Source organism: Melanerpes formicivorus, unplaced genomic scaffold (genome assembly GCF_026170545.1).
Source record: "Melanerpes formicivorus ecotype bairdi unplaced genomic scaffold, bMelFor1.0.p_v2 SCAF_93, whole genome shotgun sequence".
Lineage (NCBI taxonomy): Eukaryota > Metazoa > Chordata > Aves > Piciformes > Picidae > Melanerpes > Melanerpes formicivorus.
The window spans coordinates 2,477,753-2,496,650 of NW_027142445.1; the positions used below are offsets into that span (position 1 = coordinate 2,477,753).

General features: G+C 55.2%; 1 protein-coding gene across 1 annotated transcript in view; it reads left to right on the top strand.

Moving 5' to 3' along the window:
- Positions 1–1,010: 1,010 nt before the first annotated feature.
- Positions 1,011–18,898, top strand: part of IQCJ (IQ motif containing J) — a gene marked incomplete at its 3' end in the record, with an annotated part of 68,702 nt that continues 50,814 nt past the window's right edge. The window contains exon 1 of the mRNA XM_068165858.1: positions 1,011–1,251. Coding sequence (XP_068021959.1) covers positions 1,243–1,251 — 9 coding nt within the window. The remainder of the gene's footprint in view (positions 1,252–18,898) is intronic.

The following is an 18,898-nucleotide window of genomic DNA, read 5'->3' on the forward strand; positions in this document are numbered from 1 at the left end:
ACAGCCCCAGGTCTACCAACCCTGCCTCGTAAGAGAGATCCTCCAGTCCCTTAATGACCCTCCTAGCCTCTCTCTCTGCTATCTGTCCTTCTTGAACTGGGAAGCCCAGCACTGGACTCAGTACTCCAAGGAAACTTTCTTGTGGCCTTCCAGTATCTTATGGAGTCTACAGAAAAGCTGGGGAGGGACTTTTGAGGGTGTCAGGGAGGGATAGGACTGGGGGGGATGGAGCAAAACGAGAAGTGGGGAGATTCAGCTTGGCTGTGAGGAAGAAGTTGTTGGCCATGAGGGTGGTGAGAGCCTGGCACAGGTTGCCCAGGGAGGTGGTGGAAGCCTCCTGCCTGGAGGTGTTTGCAGCCAGGCTGGCTGTGGCTGTGAGCAACCTGCTGTAGTGTGAGGTGTCCCTGCCCATGGCAGGGGGCTTGGAACTGGCTGAGCCTTGAGGTCCCTTCCAGCCCTGACAGTTCTGTGATTCTGCTCCAGCTGTGCTCTCACTGCTATAGAACCACAGACCTGTTTCAATCTGAAAAGACCTCCAAGGTCTGATCCCAGCAGAAGCTGTCCCTGCCCGTGCCAGGGGGGCTAGAAACAGAGATCATCTGTTCAAGGTCCCTTCTAACCTCAAGCACTCTATGAACATAGGAATCCTCACATCACACACACGTAACACTCCTCTGGCTCTCTCAGTTTGGGTCCAGCATCCTTGCTGTGCGAGCCGTGCAGCCTGAGCCCGAGCAGCACCCTGCCCAGCCTATGCAGCACGATTCCAGCAGCGCTCCGCTCTGCTCCGAGCCGCCGCCGCCGCTGCCGCTGCCGCCGCCTCTAAAGCCAAGTTTCCCTTCATTTCCATCCCTATTCGTCTCTTGAATGACAGCAAATTCATTCCTGAGCTGGAGACTTGCCAGAAGTTTCTCATCTCGTTGTCTGTGGGCTGCTCTCTCTCTCCCTCTCCCTCCCTCTCTCTCTTCCCCCCCTCCCTCTCTCCCTCCCTCCCTCTCTCTCTCCCTCTCTCTCTCTTCCCCCCTCCCTTCCCTTCCTTTTTCTTTTTTCTTCTCTCTCTCTCTTTTTTCTCCCCCCCCTTTGAGGTTTCTCTGATGCCTACAGATTGAGCTCAACTCCAAGCTTTGCAGCTCAGCTCTCGCCCTGCTGTTCTCTGGGAGCCTGCTTGGGCTCCGGCTTCCTGTCAGGAGGAGTCGTCGGATTTCTGCCGCCTTTCCCTGCAGGTGACTCAGAAACTTCACCATGCTGCTGGTAAGGCATTTTCTTTTACGAGCTAAACAGCCGAATCTTTCCCCTTTTTTTGGGGGGGTGTGTAGATCAGCTCGCTCAGAGCTCATTACAAGAGGAGATGTTGAAGTTGGAGGCGGGGGGTGGACGACACGGGGAGAGGTGGTGGCTGCCTCCCGGGACCTGGATGCTGTTTGGTTTAGTCGCCAGCCGGATTGCCTCACGGGATCTTAAATCAAGCAGCACCTCTTTATTTATTCCCCACACCCCCCGCCCCGGGTTTTCCCTTTAGATAAGGAGGCTGGAGGAGGAAATAGCTGGAGGGGAAGAGAGAGAGAGAGGAGCTGATGTGTTTCTTCCTGGGGCTCCTTAGCTGCTGTTAAGTTTCTCAGGGAAGCAGGCGTGCCGAGGCTGTGCGGTGATGCAGGCTCGGAAAGGAGTCGCCGCGGTGTGCCGAGAGCTGCCGGCGGAAGGTGCCTGAGGATGAGGAGGGTTCTGCTGAGCAGCGGTTGTGCTGCTGCGCCCGAATTTCCCAAGCTTCAGCTGCCCTTTTCTTGTTGCTTTGCAATTTTTTGGGGTGGGGGGATAAGCTAAACCAAACACACCCCCTCCCCCTCCCCCCCGGTTCCCTCACCCCCTCCCCTCCTCCCCAGTGGCTATGGCTCACAGGGTGACCCCCACCAGGGAAGCTTTTCAGCGCTAGGGGGATTCGGGAGGAATTTCAGCTCCTCCTAAATCCAAGCCCTTGAATGGGAAGCAGGAGCAAGCAGGGGCTGGTGTAGCCCAGAGTTCAGCTGTTTGTCAGCGTGCAACACCCCCCAGGGCTCCGGTCGGGTGCGCTGCAGGATTCCTATGAAATCATCCAGGAAACGCTCCAGGGACCAATCCTGGCTCAGGCAACGGTCACAGGGATGAAGCAGTTAATCTCAGGCTGCCTTATTCCTCTTTTGGCATTCCTAACATAGTAGTTGCAACAGGCAGAGCTTTGGGTGGCAAGGGGCTGCCTGGATGGATTTAGCAGCAAAGCTTCCTCGGGAATGATTTGAGCCTTGCCTTCCCTCGGCAGTGCTCCCCTCCAGAGCAGCTTCCACAGCATCTCTCATCTGTGCACCTGATGCTGAGCTGTGCCTCATCACCGTGCAGGGCAGCAGCAAGCCACGAGGCCTCCTTGTTTCCTCCCGCTGACAGACAGGGCTGCTCAAGTGTGGGATGGCATCCTTGGGAAGCCATCCCTCGGAGGGCAACGTCTGGAAATGACCCCAGGGTGTGTGTGTGTGTGTGAAAAATCAGCCTGGCTGCTGTTAGCTCTGGAGAGTCAGATGCTCCCGGGAGTTAGAGCTGATGGTGAGTGGGAGCTCGGGTGTCGCACGGGGAGGCTGCTGAAGCAGCAGGTGAGGACTGGAACAGTCTCCCCAGGGAGGTTGTGGAGTCAAGAGAGAGGGGACAGGCTCTGCTCAGCTGCACCCTGGGATAGGACAAGGGGCAGTGGGGGGAAATTCCAGCCCAGGAGGTTCCACCTCACCATGAGGAGGAACTTCTTCCCTGTGAGGGTCCCAGAGGCCTGGAGCAGGCTGCCCAGAGAGGTTGTGGAGTCTCCTTCTCTGGAGCCTTCCCAGCCCTGTCTGGATGTGTTCCTGTGTGACCTGTGCTGGGTTCTCTGGCCCTGCTCTGGCAGGGGCCTTGGACTCGAGGATCTCTTTGGGTCCCTTCCAACCCCTAACATCCTGTGAGCCTGGGATCCTGTGAGCACCAATCCCCCAAGGGACCAGAGCACTCAGAAGGATCTAAGCACAAGAGCTGGTGAGTTTGCTTTGCCCTCAGGACTACCCTGTTTCCAGCCAAGCCCAAAGGCAGCTCATTAGGCCTTTTGCTTCGACTTGATGATCTCCAGAGCTCCCTTCTGACCCCTAACATCCTGTGAGCTGTGATTCACAGATTCACAGGTGGGTAGGGATCACAGGATGTCAGGGGTTGGAAGGGACACAAAGAGATCATTGCATACACACCCCCTGCCAAAGCAGGACCATCCAATCTAGCTCAGGTCACACAGGAACACAGCCAGGCAAAGCTGGAAAGGCTCCAGAGAAGGAGACTCCACAAACTCCATGGGCAACCTGCTCCAGGGCTCTGTGACACTTACAGTCAAGAAGTTCCTCCTTGTGTTGAGGTGGAACCTCCTGAGCTGGAGTTTCTATTCATTGCTTCTTGTCCTATCCCAGGGAGCCTGTCCCCTCCCTCCTGGCCCCCAGCCCTCAGATATTCATAAACATTGATTAAATCCCCTCTAAGTCTTCTCTTTCTCTATGTCTTCTCTTTCCCTAGGGGTTGGAAGGGACCTCTGGAGATCATCCAAACCCCCTCCCCCCATAGATCAGGGTCTCACCTGGATCAGGTTGCCCAGGAACCTAAGTTGGTGGGTTTTGAAAGTATCTAGAGAAAGAGACTCCACAACCTCTCTGGCCAGGCAGTTCCTCCCTACTCCTCTTAATTCAGTGGGAGATGATGATGACACCAAGCTGTGTGGTGCAGCAGACAGCTGGAGGGAAGGATCCATCCAGAGGGACCTGGACAGGCTGCAGAGCTGAGCACATGACAACCTCATGAGGTTCAGCAAAGCCAAGTGCAAGACTTGCAGCTGGGGCAGGGCAATCCCAGGCACTGCTATAGGCTGGGCAGGGACTGGCAGGAGAGCAGCCCTCAAGAAAAGGCCTTGGGGGTGCTGGGGGAGGAGAAGCTCCACAGGAGCCAGCAGGGAACACTTGCAGCCCAGAGAGCCAAACAGAGCCTGGGCTGCAGCAAGAGAAGTGTGGCCAGCAGGGCCAGGGAGGGGATTCTGCCCCTCTGCTCCACTCTGCTGAGACCACAGCTGCAGCTCTGGGGCCAGTTCTGGAGCCTCTGTGCCAGGAAGGATCTGGAGGGGCTGGAAGGTGTCCAGAGAAGGGCCCCGAGGAGGAGCAGAGGGCTGGAGCTGCTCTGCTCTGGAGACAGCCTGAGAGAGTTGGGGTTGTGCAGGCTGGAGAAGGGAAGGCTCCCAGGAGACCTTGGGGGTGCTGGTGGAGGAAAAGCTCAACAACTGGATGATCCTTGAGGTCCCTTCCAAGCTTAAACAGTTCTATGATTCTGTGACACTGGAAAGCTGCAAAACTCCAAGCAGGCAATAAAGGGAATCCAACTCCATTCAGCTCAGGGTAAATTAGATATTGCTGATACTTGTTTGGCTGTTTGTTTGTTTTTAATATTTTCCTTCCCCTCTGCAATTTAGCAAATTAGTTTACATTGTCTGACAAGTCATCCTGGAAAACAGAAAGGCTCAGATTAATTTCAGCTGGGTAGAAATGGTAATCCAATATTTGCTTATTTCCATCCACCCACGCTGGAACGAAGAGCCACATCCTCCCTGCCCTGTCACAGACATCAATACCAACCTGCTCAGCCTCCTCCTCCTCCCCAGAAGCACAGAACTGTCAGGGTTGGAAGGGACCTCAGGGATCATCCAGTTCCAAGCCCCCTGCCATGGGCAGGGACACCTCACACTACAGCAGGTTGCTCACAGCCACAGCCAGCCTGGCTGCAAACACCTCCAGGCAGGAGGCTTCCACCACCTCCCTGGGCAACCTGTGCCAGGCTCTCACCACCCTCATGGCCAACAACTTCTTCCTCACAGCCAATCTCAATCTCCCCACTTCTAGTTTTGCTCCATCCCCCCCAGTCCTATCACTCCCTGACACCCTCACAAGTCCCTCCCCAGCTTGCTTGGAGCCCCCTGCAGATCCTGGAAGGCCACCAGAAGGTCTCCTGGGAGCCTTCTCCTCTCCAGCCTGCACAACCCCAACTCTCTCAGGCTGTCTCCAGAGCAAAGCAGCTCCAGCCCTCTGCTCCTCCTCGTGGCCCTTCTCTGGATACCTTCCAGCACCTCCAGATCCTTCCTGGCACAGAGGCTCCAGAAGTGGCCCCAGAGCTGCAGCTGTGGTCTCAGCAGAGTGGAGCAGAGGGGCAGAATCCCCTCCCTGGCCCTGCTGGCCACACTTCTCTTGCCACAGGTTGTGGAGTCTCCTGGTGTGGAGACTTTTGAGAGCCATCTGGACACATTCCCCTGTGAGCTGCCCTGGGTGATCCTCCTTTAGCAGGGGGCTTGGGCTGGATCCCTGGAGGCCCTTTCCAACCCCTGCTGTTATAGGACTCTATGAAACTAGGACAAGAAAAGCAGGGGGGCAGAGTAAAATTCTTGCCTAGGCCTGAGAATCTAGTGTCTGATGTTCAGTGTAAGCCAACTGGATGCGGAGATTGAGGCAATCAAGGCACCATGCCCAATTTTAACTGACACAGATGAAAATGGTTAAGCTACTTAAAAGCAAAGGCAGTTGTAGGGAAGTGCTCCTGAGCCCCTGGCCTCTCAGAGGGGTGGCAGCATGGCTGTCATTTGCTTGATGGAATTACACCCAAAAAATTCCTTCTCAAGTCACTTTGGGGGCCTCAGGACCACTTGCAGCAGCAGCAGCATGAATGCACCACTCCCACCAGCAAGAGAGTTTGCTGAGCTTTCAGCATCATAGTATCATTCATAGTATCAGTCAGGGTTGGAAGGGACCACAAGGATCATCCAGTTCCAACCCCCCTGCCATGGGCAGGGACACCCCACACTAGATCAGGCTGGCCAGAGCCTCATCTTCCTCAATGACCTGGGTGAAGGGACAGAGAGGACCCTCAGCCAGTTGGAAGGGTGGCTGACACCCCTCAGGCTGTGCTGTCCTTCACTGAGATCTGGACAGGCTGCAGAGCTGGGGGAGAGGAACCTCATGAAGTCCAACAGGGGAAGGTGTTTGGTTCTGGAGTTGAAGAGGAGCAGCCTCCTGCACCAGGAGAGGTGAGGGGAGACCTGCTAGAGAGAAACTCCACAGAGAAGGGCCTGGGAGTGCTGGGGGGGGGCAAGTTCAGCATCAGCCAGCAATGTGTCCTTGGGGCCCAGAAAGCCAGTGGTGTCCTGGAGTGCATGGAGTGTGGCCAGCAGGTCAAGGGAGGTTCTCTTCACCTTCTACTCTGCCCTAGTGAGGCCACAGCTGGGGAACTGTGTCCAGCCCTGGGCTCCCCAGTTCAAGAGAGGTAGGGAACTTACTGGAGAGAGCCCAGTAAGGGGGGAACTTGCTGGAGAGTGGCACTTACAGAGATGCTGGAGGGCCTGGGGCTCTGTGGTGAGCAGGATTAGTGCCCAGGCTGTGTGGAGGTAGGAATGGCAAAAGTCTCTTGAGATGCTCTTGGGCAGAACCTGCTGTGCTCAGCAAGTAGGCTGCAGCCTGGCTGCCAGTGCAAAGCTGCTTTGACTCCCTGTGCTGGATGCAGTGACCTAAAGCAAGTCTGTGTCCTTCAGTAGGTGTCAGTAGGATGGACCTGACCTGGCCTTGGTTGTGCTGCTGCTTCCAGCCTTGCTGGCTGATCAGGTTTTTGCACCAGGGAATGGACAGCACCTTGGTGTTGCCCACGTGGTAGTGGTGTCTCCCTGGAGAACATCATTCTGTCTGTGTGGAGGCCTGCTCTGCTCCATGCTCTCCATCACAAATGGGTGCTGCCCGGGTCTAGATGGGACCAAGGAAGGTCCCACCACAGTCCCTGATGGAGTAAGAGCCACCAGAGGTGGGCTGTGAGCTCTGGAAAAGACCAAGGAAGGTTCCTCCACAGTCCCTGATGGAGTAAGAGCCACCTGAGGTGGGCTGTGAGCTCTGGAAAAGACCAAGGAAGGTTCCTCCACAGTCCCTGATGGAGTAAGAGCCACCTGAGGTGGGCTGTGAGCTCTGGAAAGGACCAAGGAAGGTCCCACCACAGTCCCTGATGCACTAAGAGCCACCAGAGGTGGGCTGTGAGCTCTGGAAAGGAGCAAGGAAGGTTCCCCCACAGTCTCTGATGGACTAAGAGCCACCAGAGGTGGGCTGTGAGCTCTGGAAAGGAACAAGGAAGGTCCCACCAAAGTCCCTGATGGACTAAGAGCCACCAGAGGTGGGATGTGATCTCTGGAGAGGAGCAGGGCTTTAGCTTCAGAAAGGACCAAGGAAGGTCCCATCACAGTCCCTGATGGAGTAAGAGCCACCAGAGGTGTGCTACGAGCTCTGAAAAGGATCAAAAAAGGTTCCTTCACAGTCCCTGGTGGACTAAGAGCCACCAGAGGTGGGCTGTGAGCTCTGGAGAGGAGCAGGGCTTCAGCAAGGGAAGGAGTGAGAAGCTGCCAGCTCTTTGTCCAGGAGCTATGTGGTATTTTGGTCCCTGGAGGGGCTGTGATACCTGCTTGGTGCTGTTAGAGTGCAGGATCCATGGCACTGCTGTCTCTGAACCATGGGAGAAGCCAGAAGGGTGGTGGTGTGTTAGGGCTGGATGAGATGAGGTTCAGGTGTGAACCATCACCTATGACCCTAACACAGCTTAGCTCCTCAGCAGGGCAGGGGCTGGGGAGTCCATGGTGGTGCCAGCTGCCTGTGGGGTGGGTTTGGTCACACCAGACCCTGCTGCAGAGGGTCTCAGGTGGTGACAGCATTATTGTGCCCTTCATGTCCTCCTTATAACATCTCCCAGGGTTCTGCTCCAGGCCATGGCCACCTTGGTTTGTGCATCAGGAGGGTCTCTCCTCTTGTGCCTTGGTGCTATGGTTTAGTCCTGGGGTCTGTGGTGACAGGTTGGACTCGATGGTCCTCGAGGTCTCTTCCAACCTTGGTGATTCTGTGATTCTTGGCTGCCTCAGCTCCGAGGCCAGGAGCCTGGCTGCTGTTTCCAGCAGCAGCAGCTGGTGGAAGGCAGGAGCTGAGCTCAGCCCACAAAGCTGCTCCCTTCCACAGGAAGGAAAACCAAACCAAGCAGTCTGCTGGGAAGGTGAAAGGGGAGAATGTTGTTCTCTGTGCAGCTTCAGGGCAAAAGAGTTTTTCATTTCCTGGGCTGGAAATAAATTCTCTGCACCTCAGGGAGGGGTCTCATGGGAGGAACCTGCAGCCACTCTAATTACAACTGCAGGAGCACTGTTTGCAAGCCCTCTCACAGCACCTTTGGGGTGAGATGTGATATGCTCTGGCACTCTGAAGCCTGATATTTGCTTTTAATAATCCTTGCCTGCCCTTTGGAGGACTCTCCTGTGTCCCTACCCTCCCAAGTTCCAGCTTTCCTGCTGGAAAAAAACAGCAAATAACCCTTGCCAGGGGCTCCCAGTCAGCTCCTGCTTGTTCAAAGGGACAGGGCAGGGACTCTCTGTCTCCTCTCCAGAGCTGGGTCTGGTTTCAACTGCTCACAACACAGGCTTTTGATTCCAGAAAACACCCCAAGAGGACAGCTTTGAGAATAGAATAGAATAGAATTAATCAGGTTGGAAAAGACTCCAACCTAGCACCCAGCACCATATAATCCACCAAACCATGGCACCAAGCACCCCATCCAGGCTCTTCCTAAACACCTCCAGGGATGGTGACTCCACCACCTCCCTGGGCAGCACATTCCAATGGGCAATCCTCTTTCTGGGAAGAACTTTCTCCTCACCTCCAGCCTGAACCTTCCCTGGCACAGCTTGAGACTGTGTCCTCTTGTTCTGCTGCTGGGTGCCTGGCAGAAGAGACCAACCCCCACCTGGCTACAACCTCCCTTCAGGGAGTTGCAGAGAGCAAGAAGGTCTCCCCTGAGCCTCCTCTTCTCCAGGCTAAGCAACCCCAGCTCCCTCAGCCTCTCCTCACAGGGCTGTGCTCCAGACCCCTCCCCAGCTTTCTTGCCCTTCTCTGGACACCTTCCAGCAGCTCAACATCTTTCCTAACCTGAGGAGCCCAGAACTGGACACAGGACTCCAGGTGTGGCCTCAGCAGTGCTGAGCACAGGGCACAAGGACTTCCCTGCTCCTGCTGGCCACACTCTTCCTGATGCAGGCCAGGATGCCATTGGACTTCTTGGCCATCTGGGCACACTGCTGGCTCATGTTCAGCCTACCATCAACCAGTACCCCCAAGTCCCTCTCTGCCTGGCTGCTCTCAGCCACTCTGACCCCAGCCTGTAGCACTGCCTGGGGTTGTTGTGGTCAATGTGCAGAACCTGGCACTTGGATGTGTTCAATCTCCTGCCCTTGAACTCCTAGGGACCAGGTAAATCAACTTGCAAAAAGGTGAAGGATACCTTCTTAGGGTTTTCCCTCTTCCTAAGGAGTCCTGCTTTGTAGGCATTGCTCTGCCATTATCATCTTTATACAGTGCTAGAATCCCAGCACCCCAACATGGTGGGAGTTGGAAAGGGACCTCTGGAGCTCACCCAGTCCACCCCCCCTGCTCCAGCAGGGCACCCACAGCAGCTTGCCCAGCAGCACAGTGCCCAGCGGGGGTTGGAAGCTCTCCACACTAGGAGACTCCACAACCTCTCTGGGCAGCCTGCTCCAGGCCTCCAGCACCCTCACACCAAACCACTTTCTCCTCCTCTTCACATGCAACCTCCTGGGCTCCACTTTGTGCCCACTGTCCCTTGTCCTGTCCCTGGGCACCACTGAGCAGAGCCTGGCCCCAGCCTCTTGCCCCCCACAGCTCCTTTGTCTCTTGCTGAGCATTGCTCAGCTGCCCTCTGGGGCTGCTCTTCTGCAGGCTCTCAGCCCCAGGGCTCTCAGCCTTTGCTCCTCCCAGAGCTGCTCCAGGCCCCTCAGCATCTCTGCATCCTCCCCTGGACTCTGCAGTAGTTTCTTTTCTCTCTTGAGCTGGGGAGCTCAAAACTGGCCACAATACTCCAGCTGTGGCCTCACTAGGGCAGCATAGAGTGGGAGGAGAACCTCCCTTGCCCTACTGCCCACACTCTTCATGCACCCCAGGACACCCCATTGGCCTTCTTGCCCTCAGGGCACCTTGCTGGCTGATGGTGCCCTTGTTGTCCCCCAGCACTCCCAGGTCCTTCCCAGCAGGTCTCCCCTCTCCTGGCCTGGTGCAGGAGGCTGTTCCTGCCCCTGGGCTGGGCACCAGGGAGATGCACTTTCTTTCACCTTAGGATTTTGCTCACTCTGCAAAATGCTCAGAAATGAGGCAAATCCTTTTGGAGTGACTCACTTTCTTGTTTCCCCCCCATCCCCCACCTCCCTGTCACGAGTTCCACCTTGAGCCCTGCTCCTGAGTCCAGGCCCTGTGCTGTTAACTGAGTGCGTTTTGCTGCTTCTTGATAAGCAGGAAACAAATTAGGGGCATGTTAACATCTCCTGCAGCCCTGCCTCTTGGCCCACAGCCTCCCATCAATTTCTGCAGCACCAGAGGCAGCTGAGCTTGATCTTTCTGCTGCTGTGCTGGACACCATCCCAGAAACATGAGGCTTGGAAACCATTCAGCAGCAAGGGCTGGTGCTGAGGACAGCTGCCTGCCAAGGCAGCCAGCACCAGGGTGCAGCAGGGATGGTGCTCACAACTTCAGCAGAAGGCCTAAGGAGATGCCTTTGGGCTTGGCTGGAAACAGGGTAGTCCTGAGGGCAAAGCAAACCCACCAGCTCTTGTGCTTAGACCCTTCTGAATGCTCTGGTCTCTTGGGGGATTGGTGCTCACAGGATGCTAGGGGTTGGAAGGCACCCAAAGAGATCATCGAGTCCAGCCTCCCCCTGCCAGAGCAGGAGCAGAGAATCCAGCACAGGTCACACAGGAACACATCCAGACAGGGCTGGAAAGGCTCCAGAGAAGGAGATTCCACAACCTCTCTGGGCAGCCTGCTCCAGGCCTCTGGGACCCTCACAGGGAAGAAGTTCCTCCTCATGTTCAGCTGGAACCTCCTGTGCTGCAGTTTCATCCATTGCTCCTTGTCCTATCCCAGGGTGCAGCTGAGCAGAGCCTGTCCCTGTCCCCTCCCTCTTGACTCCCAGCCCTCAGCTATCGATAGGCATTGATCAGATCCCTCTCAGTCTTCTCCTCTGCAGACTGAACAGCCCCAGGGCTCTCAGCCTCTCCTCCTAAGAGAATAAGCAACCACATGTGTGCTTGAGTGCCAGGCAGATGCTGGTGCTGCAGGAGGAAACCTTTTGGTTGGAAAAGCCCTGTAAGGTCCCCCAGCCCTGCTGTTCTCCAGCTCTACCAAGGCTGGTGCTAACCCATGTCCTTCAGCACCACATCTCTGTGTCTTTTCAAGCCCCACAAGGCTGAGGATTCAGCCACCTTCCCTGGGCAGCCTGTGCCAGTCTTTGAGAGCCCTTTCAGTGAAGAGATGTCTCCTAAAGTCCAACCTAATCTTTCCTGCTGCAACTTGAGGCCATTTTCTCTTGTCCTGTGAATTATTCCCTGGGAGAAGAAACCAACCCTCACCTGGCTCCAACCTCCTTTCAGAGACTTGTAGAGAGCCAGAAGGTCTCCCCTCAGGCTCCTCCTCTCCAAGCTGAGCAACCCCAGTTCCCTCAGCTGCTCCTCATGAGGAGCTGAAGGGCTGACAGCCTTTTCTGCTTGCCCAGCTGACCTGGTGTGATGTGGCCAGCTCTGCCAGCAGCCCACCCTGCCTAATTGAAGACATTGCAGGCTTTCAGATCTCAAAGCAGGAAACAAATGACTCTTATAAAAGCAGGAGGATAAAAATATCTCAAATGCAAGCCCAAGGGATGAGGAGATTAGCAGGGGCACCACAACCCTCTAAACCACTGAAGGGCAGCCAAGGACATTCTTGGTGGGCAGTTCCCATCATGGATTTGTTGCCAACAGGAGCAGGTCACAGTGGCTGTGCCTCTGTCACCAGCTGTAGGGGATTCCTCCTCTCTACTCTGCTGAGATCCCATCTGGAGCTCTGGGTCCAGCTCTGGAGCCTCTGTGCCAGGAAGGATCTGGAGGGGCTGGAAGGTGTCCAGAGAAGGGCCACGAGGAGGAGCAGAGGGCTGGAGCTGCTCTGCTCTGGAGACAGCCTGAGAGAGTTGGGGTTGTGCAGGCTGGAGAGGAGAAGGCTCCCAGGAGACCTTCTGGTGGCCTTCCAGGATCTGCAGGGGGCTCCAAGAAAGCTGGGGAGGGACTTGTGAGGGTGTCAGGGAGGGATAGGACTGGGGGGGATGGAGCAAAACTAGAAGTGGGGAGATTGAGATTGGCTGTGAGGAAGAAGTTGTTGTCCATGAGGGTGGTGAGAGCCTGGCACAGGTTGCCCAGGGAGGTGGTGGAAGCCTCCTGCCTGGAGGTGTTTGCAGCCAGGCTGGCTGTGGCTGTGAGCAACCTGCTGTAGTGTGAGGTGTCCCTGCCCATGGCAGGGGGTTGGAACTGGCTGAGCCTTGAGGTTCCTTCCAACCCTGACAATTCTGTGATTCTGTGATTCTCCTTCCTTTCCCCCCACCCCCACATCCCTCTCTCCAGGATGCAGCAGCAAAGGTCACCAGATGTCAGGTGGTGCAAGTCAGTGCTGTTATCCTAGGAAGAAAATAGCATCACTTAAGCTAATTGCCCAAATGGGCCTTCCTCTGCTGACAAATGACATACCTGAGCTCTGCAGGAAGGCAGAGAGCACAGCTCTGTGCAAGAGCAAAGTCACTCCAAAGGCTCCTGGGGGGGAGGATGTGTTTTACTTCCCCCACTTCCTCCAGCACAATTACATGTGGCTGAGTAATGGCTGCAGAGAAGTGACCTTTCCTCCACAAAATCCCTGCTCTGCTCTGCATGCCTTTGGTATTGCACTGAGAAGGTCTGGACAGCAGATAATGCTGAAGGAGTTAGTGGGAGGGTGAACTCCTGCTTCCAATCCATGGAATCAGAGTTGTTTCAGCTGGAAAAGGCCCCTGAGATCATCCAGTCCAACCAGCAACCCAGCACCACCATGGCCACACATTGCTTAGCCTGGAGAAGAGGAGGCTCAGGGGAGACCTTCTTGCTCTCTGCAACTCCCTGAAGGGAGGTTGTAGCCAGGTGGGGGTTGGTCTCTTCTCCCAGGCACCCAACAGCAGAACAAGAGGACACAGTCTCAAGCTGTGCCAGGGGAGGTTTAGGCTGGAGGTGAGGAGAAAGTTCTTCCCAGACAGAGAGATTGGCCACTGGGATGTGCTGCCCAGGGAGGTGGTGGAGTCCCCATCCCTGGAGGTGTTCAAGAGGGGATTGGATGTGGCACTTGGAGCCATGGTTTAGCTGTCAGGAGATGTTAGGGAGTAGGTAATAGGTTGGACTTGATGATCTCTGAGGTCTTTTCCAACGTGGCTGATTCTGTGATTTTATTATGACTTTTGGGGGGGCTGTGGGGTGGGTTGGCTTAGTCAGAAATGCTGTCAAGCACCCTGTGAAAAACTCTTCCTCAGTTTAAAGGCAGAGGTCAAATTATACTTTTAGGAATCCTGTTTTGAGAGATCTCTTCTCCTCTCCTAAATTGCATGGAAATTGTGTGAGGAAAGAGGAAATGGAAAGCAAAATGGAAACCTCTCTGGTGTTTGTTTTTCTCTGTTTTTATCTTTCTCTTCACTTTTTATCTGCCTTGACTCTTCCCTGTTGTGTACAAGGCAATAGATGGAGGCTTCTTTGGGGCCATTTCTGTGTTGCCATCTAAAATTGGCTGTTGAGCTCAGGCTCTGCTCACTCAGGCACTTGCTGAAGCTCAGGGCAGCTTGGCACAGCCAGGGGCTGCTGCTGGCAGGGAGAAGCTGAGGGGCAGAGCTCCTGCCAAGGCCTGGGGGGCACAGAGCCTCTGCCTCAGGCTTGCTGCTCTGCACACCAAGGGCACTGCCACAGCTCTGCCCCACCTTGGGGGGCAGGAAGGCAGAGGGGGCAGCTGTGGGCAGGAGCAGACAGCACAGGGGAGCCTCAAGTGCCCCTCAAGGCATTGCAGCCCATGGATGGCATCTTCAGCAGCAAGCTGAGGGCTGCCCAGGCTCAAGCCTCTTCTTCCCTGGCTGCTGTCCCAGCAGGACTCTCTCCCTTCTGCCTTCCATCCCCATCCCTGTCTTCCTCACTCCAGCTCCAGAATCCAGCTCCTGAATCCACTTCCCATCTGCTGCTGAGCCCAGGCTGGGACTTGCCCAGGGCCTGCCCCCAGCAGCAGTGGTGCCAGTGGTGCCATCCTTGCCCTCAGGGCTTGGCTTCCATCTTGCTTTGTGTCTCTGTGTCTCTATCCCATGGCATTGTTCTTCTTCCCATCCCAGCTGGGATAGTTTCTTCCCCAGCCCATCAGCCTCTCTCCCTTCTTCCCTTTCTCTTCCCTTAGGGAAGGCAGAGGGGTTCCTGCAGAGCCTCTGGCACTCAGCTGCTACCCAGCCCTGACCCTTGGCATACTGGCCTTGTGCTGTCTCAAGGAGGAGCAATGATCTTTCTGTGCTTGTTTTCCTTTAGTTATCCTCTGTTTGACATTGTCTTAGTGCACTGAGCCTCTTTGCAGTTCAGGGGCTTAGCTGGGCTTACAGCCTTCTCTGGTGACCTTTACATCCTTTTGGCCTTTCTCCCTGCACAGCTGTGAGTGAGAGTCTGCTGAGAAGGTTTTATGAGCAGCAGCTGAGGAAGCCAGGGTTGTTCAGCCTGGAGAAAAGGAGGCTGAGGGGAGACCTTCTGGCTCTCTACAGCTCCCTGAAAGGAGGTTGTAGCCAGGTGGGGGTTGGTCTCTTCTCCCAAGGGGCGAGTGACCGGACAAGAGGAGATGGCTTCCAGTTGCCCTAGGGGAGGTTTAGGTTGGACATGAGAAACAATTTCTTCCCCAAAAGGGTTGTCAAGGCCTGGCCCAGGCTGCCCAGGGCAGTAGTGGAGTCCCCATCCCTGGAGGTGCTTCAAAATCATGTAGACATGGTGCTGAGGGATGTGGTTTGGTGGCCGCCATGGCAGTGCTGGGTGAGTGGTTGGACCTGGTGGTGTTAGATGTCTCTTCCAACCAGAGGAAGCAAACCCCTGCATCAGCTCTGGGAAGTCAAACATTGACATTCAGAGGCGGACACCGTGAGGCCAGCTTGATGCAATCCAGTTGATGCAGTGAGAGCCAGCAGGAGTAGCCTGAGTTCAGGAGGACAAGAGAGCAGCAGGGGAGAGGCTTCCCAAGGATGGAAACAGCACCACTCTGCCACTTTTGTTTACATGTAAATCAGAAGCTGCCCACCTAGGAGCACTGCTGGCACCAAGATACCTTTGTGCCAGGAGCTTTGGCTCAAGGAAAAGAAATGTTTTAAGATCCACCTAAACTCCAGGTACCTTGTAGCAGAATCAGGACTGTTTACCATGGACCTACAACCAAGAATCACAGAATTGTCAGGGGTGGAAGGGACCTCAAGGCTCAGCCAGTTCCAAGCCCCTGCCATGGGCAGGGACACTTCACACTACAGCAGGTTGCTCACAGCCAGCCTGGCCATAAACACCTCCAGGAATGAGGCTTCCACCTGGGCACCTCCCTGGGCAACCTGTGCCAGGCTCTCACCACCCTCATGGCCAACAACTTCTTCCTCACAGCCAAGCTGAATCCTCTCCTCTAGCTTGGATTCATTCCCCCCCAGTCCTGTCACTCCCTGACGCCCTCACAAGTCCCTCCCCAGCTTTCGTGGAGCCCCCTGCAGATCCTGGAAGGCCACCAGAAGGTCTCCTGGGAGCCTTCTCCTCTCCAGCCTGCACAACCCCAACTCTCTCAGGCTGTCTCCAGAGCAGAGCAGCTCCAGCCCTCTGCTCCTCCTCGTGGCCCTTCTCTGGACACCTTCCAGCCCCTCCAGATCCTTCCTGGCACAGAGGCTCCAGAACTGGCCCCAGAGCTGCAGCTGTGGTCTCAGCAGAGTGGAGCAGAGGGGCAGAATCCCCTCCCTGGCCCTGCTGGCCACACTTCTCTTGCTGCAGCCCAGGCTCTGCTTGGCTCTCTGGGCTGCAAGTGTTCCCTGCTGGCTTCTGTGGAGCTTCTCCTCCCCCAGCACCCCCAAGGCCTTTTCTCCACACTCTCTACCTGCAACTGTGTCTCCAGAGGAGATGCACAAGCTGCAGAGATGGCCTTCAACAAAAGCTTCCTTAAAGAGCTGCTTCTTTATTCAGTCAAGAGCGTGCAAGACACTTGAAACACTTTAAAAAGAGGTTAATTGAAGCTGTTTAAAGAACTAAGAGGAACCTGAAGTGAAGCTGGTTTCCCCTGGCTTTGTTTGTTGTGGGTTTTTTTGTAAGAAACCAAGTTAGACAAATATTGTTCAGCTGGTTCTTAATGCATGGAAATAATATTCCAAAAGAGGGACAAAAAGGCCCTGGTGAGGGGGATCCAAGCTGAGTGTAGCATGCAAATGCATTCCCTGCTTGAACCCTGGGGGATGTGCAGCACTCAGGAATGAAATGAGCAAAACTCACAGCTGGGAAAGAGCTCCCCACAGCTCCACAGTATTCCTGAGGTTGGTGATAAAGTTTGTAGGTAAAGAGGAGCAGGTTGTGGCTGTCCCCTCCCTGGAGGTGCTCGAGGCCAGGCTGGATGAGACCTTGAGCAAGCTGGGCTGGTGGGAAGTGTCCTTACCCACAGCAGGGGGGTTGGAAGTGGGTGATCCTGAAGGTCCCTTCCCACCCAAACCACTCTAGGAGTCTAGGAATCTGGGGCTGTTCAGTCTGGAGAAGAGCAGGCTCTGAGGCTCTGAACCACTGAAGGGCAGCCGAGGACATTCTTGGTGGGCAGTTCCCATCATGGATTAGTTGCCAACAGGAGCAGGTCACAGTGGCTGTGCCTCTGTCACCAGCTGTAGGGGATTCCTCCTCTCTGCCCTGCTCTGCTGAGACCCCAACTGGAGCTCTGGGGCCAGTTCTGGAGCCTCTGTGCCAGGAAGGATCTGGAGGGGCTGGAAGGTGTCCAGAGAAGGGCCACAAGGAGGAGCAGAGGGCTGGAGCTGCTCTGCTCTGGAGACAGCCTGAGAGAGTTGGGGTTGTGCAGGCTGGAGAGGAGAAGGCTCCCAGAAAACCTTCTGGTAGCCTTCCAGGATCTGCAGGGGGCTCCAAGAAAGCTGGGGAGGGACTTGTGAGGGTGTCAGGGAGGGATAGGACTGGGGGGGATGGAGCAAAACTAGAAGTGGGGAGATGGAGATTGGCTGTGAGGAAGAAGTTGTTGGCCATGAGGGTGGTGAGAGCCTGGCACAGGTTGCCCAGGGAGGTGGTGGAAGCCTCCTGCCTGGAGGTGTTTGCAGCCAGGCTGGCTGTGGCTGTGAGCAACCTGCTGTGGTGTGAGGTGTCCCTGCCCATGGCAGGGGGCTTGGAACTGGCTGAGCCTTGAGGTCCCTTCCAACCCTGACAGTTCTGTGATTCTATAACCCCAGAATTGGTTTGGTTAGAGAAGACCACTAAGAGACATCTCTATGGCAAACTCAGGAGGCAGGATGCTGAAGGCAGCAGCAGCTGTAGGGGTGTTTTCCATGGAACAGCGGTACTCTAGTGGTGGCTACTGATCTCAGATCTGGGCGGCAGCATCATGATCTGTGTGAGGGCAACAGTACAGTGGAGCAGGCTGCTCAGGGGGTTGTGGAGTCTCCTTCTCTGGAGAGATCCAAAACCTGCCTGGATCTGTTCCTGTGTGACCTGGTGTAGGTGCTCCTGCTCTGGCAGGAGGGTTGGACTGGATGAGTTTTGGAGGTCCCTTCCAGCCCCTGGCACTCTGTGATTCTGTGGTTTCATCAACATCCTGATGGAAAATGTGCACTCACAAAGGAAGAGAGGGAGGAACTGGCTGCAGCCCTGGTGGCTTTTAGGCTCAATTGAAAACTGAGGGGGTGTTTGTGTCTACCCTCATCCTGGTGACCACCTCACAAAACTGGAATCTCTTTGCTCAGGAAAATAGAGACTCAAAGTTGGCAAAGCTAAGCTGGACTGGTGAACCCAAAATCTCTGCCCCAGGCCAAAGGTCTGATCTGAAATTCCCCATTTTAAAGCATTTCTGCTAAGTGGAAACGTTTCTCAGGGCAGAGTTGGGTTAAACAGACAACTCCCTGCAAGGAGGTTGTAGCCAGGTGGGGGTTGGTCTCTTCTCCCAGGCAGCCAGCAGCAGAACAAGAGGACACAGTCTCAAGCTGTGCCAGGGGAGGTTTAGGCTGGAGGTGAGGAGAAAGTTCTTCCCAGAGAGAGTGATTGGCCACTGGGATGTGCTGCCCAGGGAGGTGGTGGAGTCCCCATCCCTGGGCGTGTTTAGGAAGAGACTGGATGGAGTGCTTGGTGCCATAGTTTAGTTGATTAGATGGTGCTGGGTTGGACACCATGATCTGAAAGGTTTCTTCTATGCTCTCTTCTTCTGTGCTCTCTTCTTCTATGCTCATCAGGCTGCCCAGGGAGGTGGTGGAATCCCCATCCCTGGAGCTGTTCCAGAAGCATGTGGCTGTGGCATTTGGGGGTGTGGTTTGGTGAGCAAGATGGAGCTTGGGTGGGTGGCTGGACTGGATGATCTTCAAAGGGCTTTTCCAACTGGCACAATTCTCTGGGTCTAGAAATGCAGCATTCCAGGAGGCATGTGGCCAAAAAACATGACTCAATTTTTAAGTGGTGCTCATTAGGGGCACATTTTTCCTGCTGGTTGTCAGGAGGTTAACATCAGCTCTCCCTTACTACAGGCACCATGAGCTCTCCCTTAATACCTTTACTGTCAGCTCTCCCTTACTGCATTTAGAATAGAACAGAATAGATCAGGTTGGAAAAGACCTTCGAGATTGAGTCCAACCCATCATCCAACACCATCCAATCAACTATACCATGGCTCCAAGTGCCACATCCAATCCCCTCTTGAACACCTCCAGGGATGGGGACTCCACCACCTCCCTGGGCAGCACATCCCAATGGCCAATCTCTCTGTCT